Source organism: Trachypithecus francoisi, unplaced genomic scaffold (genome assembly GCF_009764315.1).
Source record: "Trachypithecus francoisi isolate TF-2019V2 unplaced genomic scaffold, Tfra_2.0 Lachesis_group6, whole genome shotgun sequence".
Taxonomy (NCBI): Eukaryota; Metazoa; Chordata; class Mammalia; order Primates; family Cercopithecidae; genus Trachypithecus; species Trachypithecus francoisi.
The window spans coordinates 74,395,165-74,417,792 of NW_022681471.1; the positions used below are offsets into that span (position 1 = coordinate 74,395,165).

The window sequence follows — 22,628 nt, forward strand, 5'->3', positions numbered from 1 at the left end:
CAATCTGGGCAGGCAGTCAAGCAGCAGAGGCTCCATCTGATCCAGGCACTTCCTTTGTTAATGAGAAACCAAATAACAGCCTCTGCCCCAGCTGGCTCTGGGAGCACCCCAGCCAGGCCAGCCCTACACTAGCCCAACCTTCCTTCCTCCCCACAGACCCTGTGGCTCTCCGCCCCTTCCTCTCCACCAGCTCCCCACTTCCCTCATAGCCGGGTGGCTCCTTAGCTAGTTCTCTGGGCTTCCTGCTCTGGATCACTCTCTCTCTCCTTCTTCCTCCTATTTCCTCTGCTGCCTTCTTCCCCATTTTTAGCTGCTGGATCTCACTTGTCCTCTTCCCCTGACATCTGTCTTATCCCTCTCCACAGGGAGTCCCCCCACAAGACCAGCAGGCTGCTCCAGGCTGGAGCAGGAAGGCTCCAGGCCCTGCCAGTCTGCCTCTCCACTGTGGGATGGAGGCCAAACCCTCTTCAGGGCCCTCACCACACTCTTTGACTTGAGCAGGTTACTCATCAGCCTGTAGGAGGTAGACTGGGTGTCCAAGGCTGCTCCAGCTTGAGGGTATTGATTGCCAGCCAGAAGCCCCCAACTATGCCATGGTGGTGGCTGTGGTGTGGCCCAGCTCAGAAGCAGATTCTTCTGGCTGAGAGGTGAACTGGGCAGCCTGAAGCAGGCCCAATACCCAGTAGGCTGCAGCTGAAGCTCAGATCTTGGGAAGTTATTTCTATCCACCTCCAGGCGTCCTGAGGCAGGGCAGGGCTGGGCCTGCCAGCAGGTCCCAGATCTAGCCCCAGCTAGGTGGTGGCAGTACTTGTGGACACACCCAGGTCCCCATGGGAACATCCCCTCCTCCATCAACCATTTCTAACTGGGCCTGTGCCAGACTGGGCAGATGCCCATGGCCTATGCCACAGAGATGACAGGATGAACAGGGGAAATGGTCTCAGGCTCCATGATGGCAGAACAAGAGAGCAGAAAAACCTGGGGTGAGGGGAGTGGCAGGAGGGGCATAGGGCATTAAAACATCTTGCTCCACTAGGATAGCCACTCTCTTCCCATACCTGCCCCAGTCACCAGTGGTTTGGGCACAGGAAAGCACACACATGCACATACCCCCAGCACACACACAAACACACACACGACTCTCACTCTCCATTTCCCAATATCACGACACCATTTTATACCCATTTCTCCATGTGGTTAATTTTTTTTTTTTTTTAGTTCTCATTTTTTTTCTAAGAAAAAAGCAACAAGAAAATAATTCAGAGTTTATACAAAACATCTTTACATTATTTTTTTCCAAAAAGACTAGTATTTACACAAATGGCAACAGAAACAAAAACAAAAAACCCTTCCGACTGCCACCTGGAAGGGGCTGGCTGTTTGCTCCTTCTCCACCTGGCACTGGGGTGGGCAGCTGGCCAGGAGGCAGTGTGGAGGTGGATGGTGTGAGGCCCAGCTCCTTCATGGGCTGCTGGGAGTGCCTGCAAGGCGCACTCAAGTGGCAGTCTGTAGCAGCCGTGCTGGCAAGGAACTGGGGTCAAAGTGCACAGCGGGCTGGCCCAGCCCCAGGCAGCCTCTTCCTCTTTCCAGGCCCCAGCCCAAGACTGGGACGCAGCAGGAGCGGGTAGGGTGGGGTTACCCACCTGTGCCAGGGCCCAGAAAAGGGGCAGGCCACTGGTCTTATACCCGCTTAGGTCTCCACCCTGGGCCTCTGTTTCCCCACCAGGCCAAAGGATGCCAAAGGAAGGAGAGAACAGGGCAGGGGGTAGGGGGGAAACTCCCAGCTCTGCAGGGCAAATAGCCACCTGGGCACCTCACCTCCCTCCACCCCCCATGAGGTCATCTGCCTGCAGCAGCTCTCCTGTTCCCCAGGCAACAGCCAATTAAGACATTAATTACCGTGAGACTGAGGGAGGCAGGAGATGCCCAAGAATCCCACAGGAAGGGATTTTTTTTTTTTTTTTTTTTTTTTTTTTTGGTGGAAGGGTGGCAGTGACTACCCCATTGCCAGGATAAGCCTCGTAGAAGGAGGGTCAGGAGGGGAGGGTGGGACACCTTGCCCAGTAGCACTTTCCTCTTCCATCATGGGCAGGAACAGCCCTGGCCTGCCCTTACCCCATCAGAAATACCGAGAGAGTCTATAAAAGAAATGGCATCGTATGCTTCCTGGCCGACCACATCGTGCCCCAGGCCCTCTTATACTGGCTCGGGCCAGGCTCACAAAGCCTGGGGAGGGGCTGCCTTTTACATTTTTCCATTTTTCTTCAAAAAACAGTTGAAAATGAGTTGACAGCTAAAAAATGAACACAAAAGCATTAAAACAGTGATGATAGCGGACAAGCAGTCCTGGGAAGGTGGCAGGGGGGCGAGGGGAGGGGCAGGGCCAGGGGACTGCCTCCCTGCCTGCTGTCCACCAGCGTCCAGCCCTGCCCTCCAAGAAGGGGCGCCCCCACGGAGCCCAGAGGCCTGGCCAGAGGGGGAAGGCACAAGAGCATGGGGGTTAGGGGCACAAGCACCCCCCTCCGAAGCCCAGGGGGCAGGGAAAAAGGGGGATTATAAAACCAAGAAACTACAAAACTAAATACAAAGGTGGGCACAACTGGCGAGGGGAGGGGGTGTGGGGGCGAAAGGAGAGGTCCGGTCCAGGCCGACTGTCCCTCAGGGGCCTGAGGCCGTGCTGGGCACTCAGACCTTGTAGTAGATGTTCGCCGGGCTCTGGGGCGGCATCTCCTGGACGATGTAGACGGGGTGCCCGTAGTCCCCACTCACCTTCTCATAGTGGGGGCAGTAGTTGTTCTCTGTAGTCCGTAAGGGAATGATGATGTCGCTGGGCTCGGTGCCCGCTGTGCCACTGCCCCCCTTGGGACTGGCCAGGGTACTGAGCGAGAGGGCAGCTGCCCGCTGCTGCGTGTGCTTGCGGTGCCGCTTGCGTAGCTTCAGTAGTAGGACCGTCAGGAAGATGATGATGAGCAGGAAGATGACGCAACCGGCACCGACAGCCGCAAACAATGCCACCTTGGAATTGAAGAAGCCATCAGGGTCCCCGCTGCTGCCCCCACTTGCACCTGGGCCACTCTTCTCTTCCTGTTCACAGTCTCTGAGGAAGGGAAGTGGGGAGGAACAGTCAGCCAGGGGTCCAGGGACACACAGCAGATTTCAGGCCAGGCCCAGCTTGCATTTCTTCAGAGACAGGACCTAACAAGGTGACAGAGCAATGGCTCCTGACCTCTGGGAAATACATATACACTTACCATGCTTGCCATAAGAGTCACCAGGGAGCCCCGACTACCAGGGGCCTGTGTGGCCGTCTTGACATGTTGTCTGCCTCCTTGCTGGGCCTGCTGGTAGTCAGCTGCTCAGGCGTCACAGCATTGGGATCTAAGAAGGGAGAGAGAACAGGTGAGAGGGAGGGACCCGGCCAGCATAGGTGTCCTCAGTCATCAAGGGTGGGCAAGAATGGCCTGGATACTGTAACCCTGCGCCCCCCACTCCTAATACATATGCACCAGCCAGGAACATCTGTTCCATAGGTCAAACGGGGTGGGGTGAGGGGACCCTCAGACTAGGCACTCACCTTGGCCAACCTTCATGACGATCTTCATGGTGCCGTGTGCGGCACACACCCCCCTCCCGGTTTTCCAGCCCCTCCAGGCTTCCATTGGATGTTGCTGCAGGAAGAGGCCAGAGAAGTCAGAGAAGTCAGGAGGAGAGAAGGTCTACCAGCATTACCTAGAAACTCCCATTCTGCCTCAGCCAACAGGAAGATAAACTGCAGTTGGGAGAAGCAAGCAGTTCCTATCTACCAGTGAACCTTTCATTTCTTCCCTTCCACTAGGAGAGAGGGCCTAGTCCAGCCCAGGCAAGAACAAGCCCACCCCCGGGGGCACTGCTCCCCTAACACGAGCAGGCCATGGTCCCTCAGTAAGGTCTGCTTTTCACTGGAATCATAATGGGGGCTTCTACATAGACTGAGGATTCTGGAGTAGGAATCATGAGAAACTGGTGTTGGAGTCCTGACCTATCTCTAACTCACTGTGTGATCTAAGGCAAGAAGCCCCTTCACCTTTTGGGGCCTTGGTTTCCCCTGAAGAAAAAGGCTGAATAGCTGGCTGATCCCAAAGGGCCCAGCAAATGCTACCATTCCCAATATTAGAACTTAGGTGGGCAAAGAAAATAAGAGAGAGCAACATGAATTGGAGACTCTCCTGCCCAACCCCTGGAGCCAAGGTGAACTTGGTAAATGTTGGGGCCAGAATTCAAGGCCAGGCTAGGGGAGAACATGCCAGTCTTCAAAGGGTTTCAGATCCGGCAGGGCCTTAACTACATGCAATAGCACTGTACCACTTAGACGCTCCCACTACTACAGGAGAGGAAAGAGTTAAGCCCAGGGAGAGAGCCAGAGGATGGGATGGGCGGGACTCACAGGTAATGTAGTAATCATGGTGCTTCTTGAACTCCAGACCCATGTAGTTGGGGCTGAACTCCTGGAACTTGATGGTAAAGCGTATTTCCTGTTCTGGCCTATTGCAGGTGACCAACACGTTGGGGTCGAGCACCGTGCTACAGGTATCTGCCTGCTCACGCCGCACCAGGTACAGCTTGTAGTACTCATAGGGCCGCCCTGCTTCTGCTCGGGGGCAGATGATGTCAGCTTGTCTCCAATTTTCGGATAGATCACCAAGCCCTTCCCACTCAGGAACCTGCCCAGAAGGAAGAAGACGGTCAGCCTCGGGGTTGGGGGTGGCCCAGGCCATTCCAGAACCAGGAAGTGGACAAGAGCCAGGCTGAGCCTACTGGGTGGAGATGGCAAGAGCAAGCCTTCTGCCCTTCCTCCATCCTCAGGCTGGGGGGGGAGAGAGAGACCATACTACCAGGGGGTGTGGAAGGGGTGGCCCATGGGCAAGGCTGCCAGGCTCTGACTGCTCGGCAGGGTGGAGCACTGCCTGGCTGGGGGAGCCCTTTGTCCTAATGTGGCATTTCCACAGGGGGCTGACGTGGCCAATGGGCTGGGTACCAAGGTGTCAGGCCCATGCTACCTAGAGGTGGCAGTCTTATATACCCCCACCCCCAACAAACATTCCTTCATGACCGCTGCTACTGCCTCTCCTATACCCATACGCACAACACGCGCGCGCGCACACACACACACAGCAAGCCCACACATGTCTTAGTCACCACCCCCCCACAGCTCCCAGCCAAAGGCTGGGGGAGCTCAATCTGTCTGGGACCCATGTCTTCTCCCCCCATCCTTACTAATCTTGGCATGATGGAAAGATAGGAACAGGCATTGCCTGGAGCAAAGAGGATGATGGCCACAGTCTCTGGCCAGGTGCAGCTCTGCTCACTTCCACTGCCCATTGTCCTACTGGCAATCATCCCACCTCAAAATGGAAGAGGCTGAACCCCTAAACTTGATTCTTCTCATTCCTAAAAGAAGAGAGGAGAAGAGAAGGGGCTCAACCAGAGACAACAGATCATAGGAGATAGGGCCTCAGTAACCCCACTCATCTGTATCCTAACCCCTCACCTCTGTGTTGCTCCTACTCCAGCTCCTGAGAGGAGATGGACAAACGCCTTTTGAGCAGGTTTATTCTAATCCAGAAGGCCAGGCACTGGGGGACAGCAGGGAGGGTCAGCTGCCCAGGACCACTATCCATAGGACTCTGTCCTTGCCTAAGCACACAGAAAGAAAATGGTGCTTTTTTGGCCATTTCTGAGCCTGGATGGGCTGGTGCTGAGAGCAAGGCAGAACCATGTAGGAGAAAGAACACAAACTTTAGGATCAGATTCCCAAGCTAAGACCTTACTAAATATGTGACCTCCAATGCCCGATCTGAGCTTCAGTTTCTTCTCTTGTAAAGTGGGGGTGGCAAGAGCCTCTACCTTCCAATACAGTGGTGGGAAGACGAGGCAGCACATGGAGAACACCTAGCACACAATAGGCGTTCAACGTGTTTGACTGCCTCTTAGAAGCAGTCTCCCAAGAGGCAGGAGGTCAGATACTAAGACTAAGTACCTATGAGCTCACTCTCATATTTTGGAGGGGGAAACAGGAAGAGAAGATACGGTTCCATTATCAAGGACTTTACTGTCCAGTTGGGTTGGAAAGTAAATAACCCACACTCGAGTGATAGACAACACCAGGCTATCTGTAGGTATGTGTGAGGATGATGATTCAAGCAGCAAGGGCTGGAGGCAGGGAGAGGAAGGAGATAGCCCATCTGGCCAGGATGGTCAGAGATGGATCCACAGGAAGGCAGGATGAAAGTGGGGTCCTGGGTGAGGAGTCAGGAGATCGAGACCATCTGGCTAACACGGTGAAACCCCGTCTCTACTAAAAATACAAAAACTAGCGGGCGAGGTGGCGGGCGCCTGTAGTCCCGGCTACTCGGGAGGCTGAGGCAGGAGAATGGCGTAAACCCGGAAGGCGGAGCTTGCAGTGAGCTGAGATCTGGCCACTGCACTCCAGTCCGGGCGACAGAGCGAGACTCCGCCTCAAAAAAAAAAAAAGAAGTCAGCACACTGCGAGAGTAGACAGCAGTGGCTAGGACACAAAGCTCGGGCCAGTGATTGGTCCAGCTTGGCTGGGAGTGAGGAGAGAGAAACAGAAGAAGAGGTGGAAAAGTTCACCTGGGGCTAAACTGAAAGGCCTCAAGTGTCACAGCAAGCAGGGTGGGTTTCATCCCATTGGAGAGAGGCTCTCGGAGCTGGAAGGACAATGGAAGGCTTCAGGCAGTGCTTAAAGAGAATGAAGCTGACAGTGTCATGCACCAGTTCACAGGCTACCACAATCATCTGAGAAAAGAGTGGTTCCATTTCCTGAGGGCCCCTTACACCAAAGGGACAACAAGCAATACGGGCCTACTGGGAGCTCTGGGCAAATGCCTTTGCAATGCCAAACCTGTGTCCTCATCTGAGGGACGGAATGATACCCAAGTAGGCAAGAGGGAAACTGACCACATGGATGAAGTGGATGAAGAAAAGCAGCCTGTCCTCCATGTCAAGTGAGGCTCCACCAAATTGGGAGCTGCCATCTTGATGTGCAGGAGGGTAACAGCCAGAATGAGATGGCCTCCCCACTGGTACCTAACTACAGAGGGCCAGAAAGGAAGTAGGCATGGGATGGAAGCCTGGATAAACATTTTAGATGGAACACCCCTGTCCTTGCACCATACAAAGCCCACAAGTTTCCCCAAAGCCTCTAGAATTCTCCAGGCATTTTTTCCCCTTCAGTGCTCACAATGGTTCCATCCAGATGGCAGGATAGACAACTGCTCACATCTTAGAGCTAGCAGGAAGCTTAGAGTCCAGGTCCTTGATGTGAGGGAATGACTGATCAGATAAACGTTCCCATTGAAAAGAGGGCCTAAACCTACTTAGGACAGTAACCCGATGGGTCTAAGAGGCCCTAAAACATTGCCTGAATCGTTGTACTTTTACATCTCAACAATACATATATATGCAGCCACATAGAGGGCACGGAAAGGGAGACAGGCCAGCTCAGCTTTCTAACCACTCGGTTCTGGCTTACTCACCAGGAGTCCTGTCTACCCCTAGTGCAGTCTCCCATTGCCACCCAGGTTCCAGAGCCCTGGAACAGGGCTTCTGGTAATTGGGGTTTCTACCTTGAAGCCAGGGGCATTGAGGAAACAGATGTCTACGTGATGGAGGAGGGGGGAGAGAGAGAACTATTGCCCCCAAAACCCCTCAGAGTCTCTTCAACCTCGGTGAACGACTTCATAAATATTCATTAGTTCATTTGCATAGCAGCTGGCAGAGGGAAACTCACCTTCCCCTAAAGTGCAGAAGGGAGCGGAGCCTGATGAGACCTGCCTTCCCTGACCCTGATCCCCCATACTGGTAACTTTCTTAGCATCTCCCTACCACTGGGCAAACCTCATCTTGACATGTCAGAAGCTCAAGAGAGTGGTAAGGGCCATAGGGATGGGTGTGTAGCCAGTGAGAGTGAAGCCCAAAGCTAGGTAGAACACTAGTCATACTTTGAAGGGGGATCCTACAGTTCTCCCCTCTTACCAGATTAGAGTAGGAGTAGGGAGAGAGGAAGAGATGTCCCCAGGTGAAAATCTTTATCCCCCCACCTTACTTCCCCCTACCCCCTGACCAAGCCAAGCTTTCCTGCCTGGGGCCACCCCCAGACAAAGCCCTTTCTGAAAAATAAAGGGATTGACATGGCTCAGCAGGAAGCCTGAAGCAGGTCGCCATGGTAACCTCTGAGGCCTTCCCTCTCCAGCCTCTGATAGCCCTGGGACCCCAGGGCGCCACCCCAGGGAGTAAAAGGACTTAGGGGAGGCGGCCTAAGTTATTCCAGCTCTTGCCCTCCACCTAGCTCAAGTTCTACCTTCAGCCTTTCTACCTAGCTTAGAAACACCACCATGCCATCACTGCCACAAAGAATCCTGGGATATGAAAAACCTGAAGGGGCTGGGGACAGGAGCCTCCAAGGCCCTGGACTGGCCGGAAACCAACTAACCAACAGCCCCCTCCTTGTTTTCTCCAGATAAGCCCTTCTCCACCCATGTGAATACAATTTACAGGGGGCAGGGAGAGCTTGCAGCTAGGAGGGTCTTGCCCAGAAAGCTGCCCACATCCCACCAGCTCTATACTTCTTTCCCTGTCACCCTGCTCTCAGGATCTAGCAACTTGTGGTCAGAGAATGGCCAAAGGGGGAGCCTGGTTCTAGGCCATGCAAGTCCAAGTCTGGTAGAAGACTCTAGCCTCAACCTCGATTCAGTGACCTCACCACCACTGCACCTGTAACCGCCAGGGGGGCAAGACCAGTGGAGGACAGACCCCAAGCCAGAGCTCAAGTCTGTTCTCATCCCAGCTAGGGTGGGGAGCCCCCAATTAAAGGCTCCTCTTTAACTCCCCCAGCTCCACCCAGCCCCCGAGGCTGGCAGGAGCAGGCCTGGCATGTCCCAGCAGTGCCCGCCCAGGCGTGGGTGGGCAGGAACAGCAGCTGGGTCCTGGCACACATAGCTCTGTCAGAGGCAGGGAAGCCAGGAGAGTCCTGGAGGAAGTCACCCTCCCCACCTACAGTGAACTATGCCCTTCCCTCTGCCCCATCTGGCTAAAGCTAGTGTCCATTATGAATTTAACACCCCCTCTCCCCGATGTCGACGTCTGCTTTCTGTGGGGTCCCTGAGAAGAGAGATTCTTGGCTCAGAGAGGAACCAAAGGTGCCACTCAGAGCTCTGCAGGGAGTGTGCCAGGCAGTGAGTTGGCTGCCTTTAGTTCAGGTCACCCAAGCAGTCAGCGCTGGGGGTAGGCCTAGCAAAGTCAAATGAGGAAGTTGGAGCACAGCTCACCCCACACAGACAGGGCCTGAGTCACAAGGACAGACGCTTGCACACCTGCGAGGTAAGAGGGGAACTCAGGGGCAGGGAGCCAGGGCCTCTTCCCAACCCCCACCTTGAATTCCTGTCTCTCCTACATTTCAAGGCAGCAGGAATGAATGGCACACAACACAGCTCTGCCTCCATAGGCAAGTCATTGACTGGCCTGAGATAAGTCACTTCCCTTGTCCGGGCATATGCCTTCTTATCTGGAAAATGGGGCCAATACCTACTTCCCAGGGCTGTTGGGAGCATCCGATGAGATCATATATGAGAGTGCATTGTAAGTAGCAAGGTGCCGCCTGCCTATTAGTTAGCATGCCAAACACAGCATTATTTAGAAGTAAAAAGCTGAAGGAGCTTACATTCCTGGCTGCTAGCACCCTGACCAAAACAATGACCGCGAAACATACCCCAGAGGAGCTGCTATGGTCTGCGGGGCAAGGAACCCAGAATGTGGCTGGTGAGCACCCCTGTATCTCAGTTCCTCTAATAATCACAAAGTGGACTACCCCCAAACCTGGTGTTCCCATGGCAACTAGCAGCCTCCTGGCTGGCCCACTCTCTCTCCTTTAGTCCCTAACCCCAGAAAACAGTGATGCACCATAGTATCCAGGGCCCACCCATCCCCATTCACCTGAGTGGATGAGACAACAGAGAGCCCAAGAGAAGAAAGGGAACCCTTGATTCAGTCCCTACCCCAGCCTCACAGGTCCTTCTTGCCCTTCCCTGGCTGCCCTGTGTGGGAGTGGGGAGGCAGGGGAACAGGGGACTTTAGGAGCTGCTGGATTCCCATCACTCTCAGGCCCTCACCTGTGGCCAATCAGCCACAGAGTAGAAGAGGTCAGGTCCCTAACCACCCCGGAAAAGGGCCCCCTGAGCTGGCCTCCCCAGGACTGTGAGCTGGAACAGCTGTGTGGGGCTGGGGCCAACACTTTGGCTTGGAGCAGGCAAGCATGGGTTGGGGTCTGCAGCTGCCCCCACCCATGCTGGAGTCAAGGGTCCTGGATGCCAGGCTGAACCCCCCCACCCCCGCCCCCTTGTAGGGAACGTTTGTAATGTGATCTCAGGCATATTCTGACTCCCTGGAGGTGGGGGAACCTGAGTGGGGGGCAGGAAGGGGTCAGGACGGGACTGAGAGACTGAACTGCAGCAGCTGGACTTGGCTGAGGACTCAAGTGTGAGGCCTGCCGGCTGCCCCAAGCTCCCAGGGGAAGTGGCTGCAGGAGGGGTCTTCTAGGACCATTTAGATAACAGCCCCCCAACTCAGACACACACACACACACACACACACACACACACAGGTTCCTAAAATAAAAAAACTCTAGCAGGACCAAACCCATCCCCCCACCTTGCACTCATGGGGCAAATCTGACTGGAGGGGCCAAGGAGGCAGAAGCTCCTGCCGCTCAGGGACTAGCACCCCAGAAGGCTCCAGCACCAATTTGGGAAAGAGACTTGGGAGTCTTGGGCCAGTCCTTCCAGCTTCCCCTCTCAGTCAGGGCTGGAGCCAGGCCGCAAGCACCTTGGAACCTGGAAGCAGACCCCCAACCCCACCACTTCTTTATTTTGATTTTTTTTCCCAAGGAGGAAGCAATTAAGCAGGGTTTATAGGCACTGGGAGATTTTCTTTTTTGGGAGGGGGGTTGCCAGCTTCTGACAGGGCTGAGGAGAGAGACCAAAAGCGGGGAGAGGAAGAGGGGAGGGAAGAGAGAAAATGAGCCTGAGAGAGAGAGCACGGGCATGTGCGAGAAACAAAAGGACTTGAGAAAAAGAGGCAGAGAGTGACTAAGAGTGAGAGGGAGTGTGAGAGCGAGGCAGAACAGGCGAGCCTAGCTGGAGAGGGGAGGTGAGTGCTGCTCACGGAGGGTGTGAGAGGGCGAACTGACACGGGCCTGGGAGGAGAACTCGGGCAGGAGGCAGAGAGGGAGGGAGACAGAGAGGGACTGTTTATTTGAAAGGCTGTGGCAGCCTGAGGGTTGGGCGCGGTGCAGAAGCAGCCCCCAGAACTCTAGGAGAGCTGAGGGCAGTGCCTCCTTCCTGTCCTCTGGCCCCCATCACCCCGAGCCAATACACGCAGACACGTGGCTGCATTCCAGACCCCTGAGCCTGGATGAAGGGGGGTGCACCAGGATCAGTCCCTCACCCTTCTTAGGATCTACCCAATTACAGAATGGAATTCGGAAAGGTTCTAGAGAGTCTTCAGCCACCCCCCATCCCCACCCCACAATGCCTGCCCTCAGCTTGAGGTGGATGGGGAGGGGGGTCAGAGAGGAGACCACCCCCCAAAACCTGTAAACCAGTCCAGAGCACTAAAGGCTCTGAGCACAAACGGGGGAGCACAGACAGATCGTGTTTCTTCCAGCACCCCCAACTCTGCAGGAGGGCTCCTTTCCAGCTGTGGAGCTGCATGCTATCTCTGGTTAGAGACCCGAGAGAGCAATTAGGTTCACTCCCATGAGCCCCTGTGATGGGCTACCCCAGGCGGATTTCAACTCTCCTGGCTCAAGAGAGAGCATTTCCAGCCTCCACCCTTACTGGGGAAATTGAACACTTCACAACCTTCCCCCCAGGCTCAAGCAGCCCAGGGCTCCCAGAACATTTTGAGCCCCTGCTGTTAGGAGAGCGTTGTACCCCATTTGGCTTCTGGGTAGGAAAGAAATTCTTGCCAATCCCTTTCCTTGTACCCAGGCAGAGCCCTCTACCTCGACCCTGGTTTAGCCATCCCACCAACCAGTAATAGGACTCTACCTTAATCGAGGAGTAGAAAACTAAAGCTGCCTTCTCCCACTCCAGGGCTGAGAGATCAAAAGTCCCTGGGACCCAAGAGGCCAAGGTAGGCAGGAGCCTGGGAAGTTACGGGGGCGGGGGGGTGGGGCGGAGGGGGGGAGCGCAGCAAGAGTGGACAGGAAGAAATTTGAGATACAGGAATCAGTGATCACGGATGGGGCAGGTCAAAGCTCCCCAGTTTCCTGCTAAGTGGGGTTGTTCGCACATTGCTGGGACCTCCAGAAAACTGAGAAAAAGAGCAATTTTGACCCTGGGTTCCAACCTGAGTCCTGGATGCCAAAAGAGAAGAAGGTCCAGAGGTCACTACAACAGCCCCAGTGACTTCCCACTAAAAGCCCAGAAACCACTGAGCCACCGCCCTGAAAGGTGTGCGTGTTGTTGGAGGGATTGTGTGTGTGGTGGTGGTGGGGTAGTTGTGCAGGGAAAGGAGAGAAAGAAAAGAAAGGATGTCCTTTATATAGCTGCCCACCCCCCACCCCAACCCCTTGGGGAAAGCTAAGCACAGCTCCCCAATCTAGGGGACAGACTCGGCGGCCAAGGGGACCTGCCTGGGCAGAAATCGCTCCTTCCACACCCACCTCCCTCGCCAGCTCGGCCGCCACTCTCCGCCCTGGCTGGCCCTTGAAGCTCTGTTACCGGCTCCATTGGACCCCCGACGGGCGCTGGTTCGAACCCCCACCACCCAACAACTACTCTCCCACTCCGCCCCTCTCCACCCGCTGCCTTTGTGAGCCTGGAGCAGCGCCCGCCTTTCTACCGCTCCGGCAGGGAGAAAGGAGGGGCGGGGGCAAGAAGAGACAGCAAAGCAAAACCAGGGTGGCAAACAAGGAAGAAAGAGAAATGAAAATGGGAGAAGCCCGAGTGGGATGTTGGCGCTGCCACCCGCCCCAAGCGCCGGGTCCCGCTCTGTGTTCCCTCCACAGCTAAGCAAACGAGGAACCCGTGTTCTGGCCTTGTCCCTCGCCCGAGTCAAGCTCACTCCTGAAGCGGCTCTCGGCGAAAATCACCACGTTCCCAGGGGCCCCGGAGGAAGCTGCGTTCTCGCCTCCACTCAGCTCTCCAGTGCGCTCTCGGGCGCCCGGACTCCCCAGCTCTGCCTGGTGCGACCATCTCGACTTGATCCAGGACGTGAGGAAGCAAGGGCTGGGAAGCCCAGGGGGTCACAACCCCGCCAAGTCCCCCTACCCCACCCCGCCGCACCCTGCTCCGCCCGCCCGCCCGCAGGAAAACACTCGAGAAAGCGGAGACAAATGAGGCGCCGCTCCTCCTCAAAGACCGCCCCACATGCACTCCGGGGCGTGCGGCCTCACCCTGAAGGAGTGCCTCCCACCCCAGGGTCCAGAGGAGATAAGTTACTCACTTGGGGTTGAGGGAGCTCCAGGATACGGGCTCCAGGTTCTTGGCCAGCGGTGTGGCGAGCCGGCACAGAGCCCACACAACCATCGCCACAAGCCACTTGCCGAGCCAACGCTGCCCAGGCCGAGCCATCTTCCCGGGGGCAGGCTGCACTTCGGGATCCTTTGGCGCCTCCTCAGCAAAGCTCGCCTCGCCTTCCTCTGCCGCGCTGCGCTCGGAGCCGCTCAGGCGCCCATCCTCCGCAGCCGCCGGCTTTGAAGTGCTCCCCTCCCGCCGGCTTCGGTGTCGCTCTTCTCCGCCCGGCCGGCCAGGAGGACTCACTGGGCAGCCGCCCCCAACCCGGGCATGGGCTTCGGCCTCCGAGGGCTCGTTCTCCTGGGCACTCCGCTGCCGCACGAGGCGCGACGGGGGCTCTGCGCCCCCGGTGATCCCGCCCGATTCCGCTCGACTCCCCGAGACGGTTCGGGGCTGCGAGCCCTCTCCCCGACGGGGTCTTCCCGCAGAGGTCTCGGTGGCCGCCCCGACGCCTCGACCGTCCCGGGATCGCTGTCCCTTGGAAGAAGTGGGGGTTTCCCCACAAAACAAGCTCGGTCCCCGGGCTCCCGACTGGCCGCCCTGGCACGGGCTCCGTTCCTCCGGGCCACACTGGGACTCCGGGCTACGCGCCCCTGGACAGCTTCTACTTCAACGCGGGCCCTACTCAGTGTACTTAGAAGAGCGGGGAGACGCTGCCGAGCGAGCCAGTCCATTAGTTTGCGCCTCCGATGCCTCGGCGGGTAGCCCGGCAGCCTCGCGTCGCCGAGTCCTTGCTCCCGGGCGATCGAGCCCGAGGGTCTGCGGCCAGTGCGAGCTTCACACCTCCCACTGCTGTCCAGCTCGCATAGGCTTCCTCCGCTGCCGCTGTGCTGTCTACTCCCTTGCTCAGGCGAACGCAAGGCCAACCCTGCTCTCTTAGCCAATAGCAAGCTCAGTGGCGGGGTCCTTGCCCCATACCACGCCCCTAGAGCAGGAAGGGGGCGGGGTTTCAGGGAGCTCTTAAGGACGCCGCGCGCCCGATGGCACTAATCTGAGTGTGCGGCTCCTGTGGTTAGGGTTGGGTCCCGCTCAGTCCTGTTCCCAGAGCGCTCATCCCGTGGGAACTTGGCACTCTCAAGAGCTACCGGCCTGCTCTCCTCCTCACGCGTCTGTCTCATGTACCCCAGGAAAGTATTTCCACTCTCTTTTTACACACAGGACCCCTGAAGTCCTGCTCTGTGCCCACCTCCGTTTCAAGGACAGCCTGTCTGCTCCCCGTCCAGTCCAACGTAAGGCTTTGGTGGGCTTTCCTCCTCTCGCCCTCAAAATGCACTGTCTGTTTGCACTTGGACCCAGAGTCGGGAACATAAAAGTGAGAACAGTGGGAGGGGGAGACTTGGGAGGGTCCAGTACTTGACCGGGGTTGGAGGTGGGGCGGGGGGCAGGGTGGGGTTTGGTGGGGAGGGAAGGCATGTTCATCGCCCCTGGAGACCAGACCTTCGGAATTTCAGCTTTCTGGGGGAGGCTTGTGGGACCTCTGGAGCCAAGATTTAGTCTTGTCCTGTTCGAAGGCGCGAGCAAGGTCCCGGGATAGGCAAGCGGAGACGAGAGGGCTCGTCAATAAAGAAAGACACCTCGAGGGCAAAGAGGAAAAAGCACAGGACATGAGACTTTTGAAAAAGCAAAAGCGGGCATCCTGGCCCCGAGAAGCCGGACTCCAGCCTGTCCCGGCCTCGCCATCTGGGTCTTTGTCTCCCAGCCCTGGCCCATTCTCCCCGCCCCCCTTGCCTCTTTGCCTTTATAACTTGGCTGGATCCCATAGCTCAGACCCTCCCGGTCCGACCCACTTTCCTGGTCGGACCCCAGAGGACGTACCCACGTGCTAATGTCTCCCCCTGCTGGACTTCCGTAGCACTGCGGGCGCCAGCGATAAACCTGGAGCTCCCACCCGGAGCGTGGCATACCCAAGCCTGGCACACGCACTTGAACACAAGACCTGGGACAGGCGTGGCCTTGGCAAAAACCGCCACCCTGTATGGGGAGGAAGGGAAAGAACTAGTAGGAATATCTGAGTTTGGGGTAGGCTTTGGGACTGCCAAGAATATAAGGTCTCCCCACTGCTTCTTTATGGAGATTAGATGAGCAACACTCCCAAAGTGCTCCCCAGTCGCACACAGTTTCATGTCCATCATCTCGCTTAATAGGTGACTGAGCTACAGCGTTTCTCAGTGGATCCTCTGATGATCTTTGTGGCTGTGGAGGTGGGAAGAGCTCAGATTTTGTCTTTTTATTTTCTCCCAAATAGAGGAGAAAATAGGTACAATCTGGGCCCTTCCCACCTCCAGGGGCAGGCCCTTGAGGTAGATAGGGGAAAGAAGGAGCTGTTTGGGGTCTCTGAGCTCCCAGCTGGACCCTGCATTGGGGTGTAAGGAAGGAGAGATGAGAAGAACAGGGTGTAGGGACATACCAATAGTCTAGCTGGGAGACTGAGATCCCCGGAATGCATGCTAGGACATCAAAACCTGAATACAGAAAGTAGCCTGCTGCTTACTGAGTGCCTGCTATTGTCAAGAGCCATGTTAGATGCTTTTCCTTTCATAACCTTTTGAGATGAGTTTCAGTATCCCCATTTTATCTACAGGGAAAAGTAAGGCTTAGAGAGAAGTGACCCATCTGAGATCACCAAGCTGATCAGTGGTGAAAGCAAGATTTGACTCCTGGAACATCCATCTCCAAAGCCTATGGCCATTCCCCTGTACCATACTGGCTCAAATTCCCAGCCAATCCTTGCTTCTTTGCTTCTTTGGTTCATTCCTGGTTAAGGCTGGGTCATGCATGGACAGCAGCAGCCTGGGGCTGGCCAGGACTCTTCCTTCACAATCCTTCAAGAGGTTGCCAGGCCTGGAAAGTTCATCTATGTTCCTGGCCATAGCCCAGAGTTCTTCTCATCTAAGACCACCACTGCCAACCCTAGAGCCAGTCTCGATTCTTCTTCCCCACAGCCAGCATGCCCGGTGCCTCACAGGAGGAGAGCCCAAGGCCAGGTGGGGGATGGGGAGATTAGGCTATGCAGCCAGTCTTGGGAAACATGGGAAGACAGCAGCAGTTCCTGAGTGTGCCAGCACCTAATCCCGGTGGGCAGGGTGGCAGAGGAAATGAGGAGAAGACTCTTTATGTCCAGACCTGCTCCACATGATAGTTATCCCTGCTCACAGCACAGCCTTTCTGCCTCAACCTGCCCACGCCAGCTACAGGGGCCTCAGGAGCAGAGCTGAGCCTACTCCCTGCCATGGCAGGCCAGTGATTCCAGGTTCCCACCTTCTGCCCCACCCTGGCGGGGCCTCAGATGTAATGATTCAGCCCCCCGAGGTAGGGAAAAATTACTCCCAGGGAGCCTGAGAGGAAGTCAGGATCTGTGAGCAATAGGGGCCCCCTCATCCAAGCCCTCCCTATACCACTGGCAGTCACTCCTCACCCATGCCTCCCAGGTTATTGTGTCATTACAGATGCGTCCACCCATGCGCTCACGCACACACACACAACTATCAGGTTTCAAGTCCACCAGCATTTCCTGAGCAGTGCCTCTGTGCTGACCTCTGAGCTGGGCCAGCCCTGTTGACACAAAGAGCAGCTCCAGCAAGCCCTGCCCACAAGGAACACCAAACACCGATACCTGTATATGGGGGATCCTGGACTCAGAGATGCGGGAGAACATCTGGCAGCTGCAGGAAGCCTCGGGCATCGTGCAGCCCTGGGAGAGCAGAGCTGCTCCTTCTGAGCTCAGGTTCCCGCACCCATGAGCAGCAGAGAGGTGTAAACTTCAGAGCCAGAGTTCCCTCCTTATGAACTGTGTCTCCTTGGGCAAGTCAATTCACCTCTGTGTGCCTCAGTTACTTGTCTGTAACCTAGAGGTCATCCCTCATTCACATAGCTGTGGTGAGGGGTGAATGAGATAATGCATGTGAAGGGCTTAGTATCATGCCTGGCCCACTGTGGTGCTTACTAAATGGAAACTCTTATTCTTCTGCAGAGCCTCCCACAGAGACACTCTCATCCCCAGTCACACACATTCTCACCTGTTCACACATACTTTGTGTGGCACATGCACATTTTTTATCTCCTCTCATATTCTCACACACTTGTACATATACGCATACAAACTCTCATTCTTTCTCAGCTATCCATTTATTTAGCAGAAGGTGGCAGGACTGGGTCCTGTCCTCGTGGAATTTAAAATCTAGCCCCCACAGTTTCTCATGTTCACTATCATCCACACACATGTATGAACATGCACACACCTCCTTTCTATTTCTGTGGACCTTGTCCTTGACTTCTCCCTGCCTGCCTTGCACTCTGAGACACAGAGAGGTGAAGTAACTCACCTAAGGCCACTCAGCCAGGAAGTGGAAAAGTCAGGATGTAAACCTAGGCCACACTCATATCCCAAGGCTGTGGAAAGGAGTGTGTGCCAAGGTGTGGACCTTGGAGAGCCAGCAGGCCCAGCCAGAGCTAACAGTTAGAAAAGCAGACTGAAGGGTCAGGGAGCAAGGATCCTAACTCGAGGCCCAGGGCATTGCCAACTTGGACAACCCAGTGGGACTAGCAACCCTCTCTCTTGTCTGCAGTCATCTCTAGCCTGCTCCATGCCTCCTGTCTTCCTCCTAGAAGACCTACTGCCTGTGCCTGCACATCTCACAGACACCGGCACCTATTCCCTACAAGGAGAGGGAGAGCTATCATTTATTAACACCTACTGCATGCCAGGCAGTGTGGCTGGGTGCTTTCACCTGGTGCTCTATTATCTTTGTTTAATCTTCACAACATTCCTGAGGTTGCTATTGATAGACCTGTTTAGAGATGAGAAAACTGAGGCTCCAGGCTCAATCTGCCTGCATCCCCTGCTCCACCAACCTCAGTCTGCAAAGTGCTCTTTTGTTCAGTCAGCTTATTCCCACCACCCCCTTCTCTGCTGTCCTTCCCTCTGCCCACACCTGCCTCCTAGCTGAGACCAGCTGGGGTCTATGCTGATCTTGGGTTGCCCTTTTTCTTCAGTGAATACTTTGCTTTTTTCCAATTCACTCTATCTGTAGGTCAGTCTCAGGGCAAGCCTGGGGTGGGGCCTGAGCCTTCCCACTCTTCCTCCTCTCCCCACCTGGCTGCACCATACCCCAGGGCTAGGTGAGATCTAGCCCCAGGCGGGTAAGATCTGGAAGTCTGTTTTCACTGCACCCATGAAGGTTCCCAGAGACTGGGGAAGAAGAGGGTGGTCCCAAAGGCCAAAGGTTCAACCAGACTCTCTCTCCCCAGCCCCTCCCTGTCCCTGCCCCAGCTACATGCCTGGTTTATGGATATTTGCATTAAGATCATCTTGATCTGCCAGATGCTAGCCTGTGTCAGATTGATGGCAGAATGACACCAGGGACGGGAGGAGCCCCTCTCTCCCTGAGATGGGTCTGGTCCCCCTCCCTCCTTCTCTCTTTATCTCCTCCTTATACCCCTTACCCCTACCCTGGACTCCTAGACATCTGTCCCAAAGCCTCAAGCTCCATACAGGCAAATGACCTGCCCCCTGTCCCTGCAAGAGCCTGAAATAGGGCATCTGAGAGCCAGAGCATGACTTAGTGTGCATAACAAGTGGACAAGGCTCTGAAGGGCAGATGGGACCCTGGCCCTCAGAGGCTTCATCTTTGGAAACCCCTGCCTGCTGGATTTCACTGATCTGGGCTCAGTTTCCTCCAGTAGTGCCCTCTTCTCTGCTCTCCAGCCCAGCAGGAGGCAGCCTAGGTAAGGGTAAGCCTGTTGCTCTCTTGCTCTGGTTACCTGGAGAATGTGTAAGGCTAGGCTGGGCCATTCATCACTGTCAGGGGCACAGGAATTCGAGGGAAGGAGCAGCACCTGTCCTCACCTGTCACTGACCCCAGCCTGGCTCCTCATCTCAGAGGGCCAGGGGACCTGGGGGAGGGCGATGGGATGCATCTTTGCCAGGTCCTCCTCCTGGTTCCTGAGTGAACACACTAGACATGTCAGGCCCCACAAACACCAGGAATAAAGTTCCTATGGAGGAACACCCCAAGCCGAGGGTGCATTTGGACAACCGAGGAGCAGAGGAAAGACAAGCTGCTTCTTCAGTGCTCCAGCCCCCAGCTCTGAGCCCTCACTGGACTCCGAGCTAGCATCCTGCCTACTACCCAACCGTGGAGGCTAAAGGGTCAGGTTCTGGGCTTTCTTGGCTGATAACCCCAGGCCTACCAGAGAGAGGCCATGCAGCCTCTTGGGGCATCCTGAGGACAGAATAGGGGCTGGACCCAGCTGGCCAGATAACCACTGGCAGATATATGGCACCCAGGCCCGCCACCCTCCAGCTGCCCCTCAGCCAATCCAGCCAGGATCTCTGACACTGACACCTCCCCTCCCCACTCACAATTTAGTCTATCTTGGTTTAGAGACCTTCCTTCCCACCTTCAGTCAGGAAGGTCCCGGTAGGGGCCCAGTCTCTAAGCCTTTAGTTTCTCAACCAAGCCTTCCCCGCCCCACCCCCACTAGACCTCCACCTCTCCAGGGCTGCCCCAAGAAGTGTTGGAGTGAGGCTGAGGCCCTGACAAACCTCGATTGACAAACCACCCAGGATCTTCCTCGCCAGGAAGCCAGCCCCTCAGAGAAACATCACTTTCCCTGGCCTGGCTTGTTTTTCTTCCACAGCCTCTTTCCAGGACACAAAGCAGGGCCTAGGCAGCCCCTGCCTTAATCGGGACGGGTGGGGTGTGGAGAGGGAGGGAACTTTCCTCCTGGGATCTGTGTCCCTGGCAGAGGTGCAGAATGCAGGAAGTTTGGGAGCTTCTGCACTAACAGTGCCTGAAGGAATTAGGGCTCCAAAGACCAGGGAGAGAGAGGGTGTGATCTTAGAGGTGAGGAAGAGGCAGTAGACAGGTTATTGAATCAAAGTGGTGGAGTCCCCAAGCAATCTTTTCCTCTCCTCTAGTAGCCTGCCTATTTCTCAAACTCTGTCGACCTCTAGTGGCCAGCTAAGTATTTGCAGCCCTAAAGCTGAGCCAGCACTGAGCCTCACCCCCAACAGCCAAACAGAAGACCGGGACACTGCCAGCTTCCGGTGCTGGCCTGGGCTGAGCTAAACCAGGAACGCTCTTCCTTCTCCCCATCTTCCCTCCAGACACTGGAAATCTAGTCTATTCAGGCCTGCCTGAGCACTCACCTCCTCTGGGCAGCCTTTCTGGAAGGCATTAACCCATAGGAACAGTCGTTCCTCTCTTTGAACTCCATATTCTGACTGTACTGCCTGAGATCGCCACTTGGATTTTCATTATTTGTGCACATCTTAGCTCTCCCACTAGATACTAACCTGGGGCAGAAACCACTAACTGCTTCTCCTTTGTCATTCTGCATCAAGGCCAAGCATAGAGATGGGCATACAGGAGGCACTCAACAGGTGCTAATGGTGATGGTGATGATGGCAGCGGTAGTGGTAGTGACAGCCACTATTTATTGAGCACCTACTACATTCCAGGTTGTTTGTATCTGTTTTCTCATAAGAAACTCATTCTATATACAGACGAGGAAACTGGTGCACTCAGAAGCCAAGTGACTTAAATAGTGTCTCACATCCAGTAAGCAACAAAACCCAAAGTTTTATGCAGGACTGTCTGGCTCCAAGCCACAAGTATCTCCATCAGCCACATGCTAGACATAGCCTTTATTCCTGGAAGGGACACAGAGATGACTGCAGCTCAGCCCCTGATGTCAAGGAATGGTGTTGGCCACAGCAAAGACTTGTACGCTCCATAGAACATGGAGGGACTAGCTCTGTATCCTTCCTCCTCTCCTCTATCCTCATCTCAGGGAAAGTCTTCTCTGGTTTCACCATTTGACAGAAGGGCAGATTGCCCAGGCCAGATGAGCAGTCTCCCAGATCCTGTCACACGCGGAGGCTATAGCTAACTAGGACACTCCTACAGACATCAGATGCCTGAAAAAGTCAAGAATCCAGGACCGAAGAGGGAGATTCCATCAGAGATCCTGCCAGTCTCTCCAAGGAATCAGCACAGGTGAGTCCAGTTCACAAACACTGCTGGGCCTCCCCTGAGCCTGGCAGGTGCCAGGACCTGAGACTTAAAGAGATGAGAGAGACGCCCGAGTCACTTCCCCTCACCACATGCCATGTCCAGTTAGCCACCAATCCCAAACCAACAAGCACGTTTGAGTAGAGGGCTCACCAACACAACCCTCACTGTTGTCCATGGCTCCTTGAGACATTTTGTCTCTCTCCAACCTGGTGATCTTGGAGGAAACTGAGGCAGATTGCCCTTACCTTCTCTCCTCCCCATGGAAGTCACTTACCTGAGACTCTCTTTCAGTCACTCGGTTCTTAGTAGTCGTTGGTGTGAAGAGTCTGCTCAGGCTAGTAAGGAAAAGAGCCCGCTGTGGGGGTCTGAGGTGGTCCAACCCTTCTCTCCTTTCCTTGCCTTCTCCTACCACTTGTGTTTTAATGAGGCCCTGGCTTGGAGTTGATAACCCTGAAAAGCAGGCAGCCCAATCAGGTTCCCAGCCCTATTCTGCCAGGACCCAAGCTTGCAGGTTTCAGGATGGACTTTCCATGGACACTTCATTAAGGGGTTTTATGTCCAAAGGGGATGATTGGTAACACCTGCTTTTAAAAATGTCCAGGCTGAAATTACTACAGCTAGGCAATAAGGTCCAGGAGTCTGTGACTGTGCTTACCCATTTTTCCTCCAGTTGGTGCAGTACAGAATAGCTTCCTGCAGGAAATCTCAGCCCTGCCAGCAGGGACTTCCAGGGTCCACTGCTGGGCATGAGCACAGTGGTCTTCCTCATAGGGGTGTGCGTGCCCTTGCTGGGCAACTCAGCTTCCATCAGCAGCTGACAACTTCCCTATCAGCCCGGCTGATTGCTAAGGCTGATGGGTGTGCACGTATTGCACGTAGCCTGCCACAAAGAATATTTGCACTCCAGGAGCTCATTAGGGAAGATGGACTCAGGTGCTGCCACCTAGTATATAGCAAAACTCCCACTTCCGGAAAGGATGTTTCCAGGAGTCTTGCCTGAAAGTGTGCAGTCCAGTGAATTCTCTTGACACCTTCA

General features: G+C 55.3%; 1 protein-coding gene across 1 annotated transcript; it reads right to left on the minus strand.

Annotated features, from left to right (window-relative positions):
• Positions 1-1,188: 1,188 nt before the first annotated feature.
• Positions 1,189-13,657, minus strand: EFNB1 (ephrin B1). The gene is given in 9 exon segments (XM_033201222.1): positions 1,189-3,095; positions 3,252-3,275; positions 3,278-3,316; positions 3,319-3,378; positions 3,575-3,605; positions 3,607-3,668; positions 4,424-4,651; positions 4,654-4,700; positions 13,504-13,657. Coding segments are annotated over 9 exon segments (1,029 nt in total). The 5' UTR covers positions 13,632-13,657; the 3' UTR covers positions 1,189-2,685.
• Between the last annotated feature and the right edge of the window lie 8,971 nt (positions 13,658-22,628).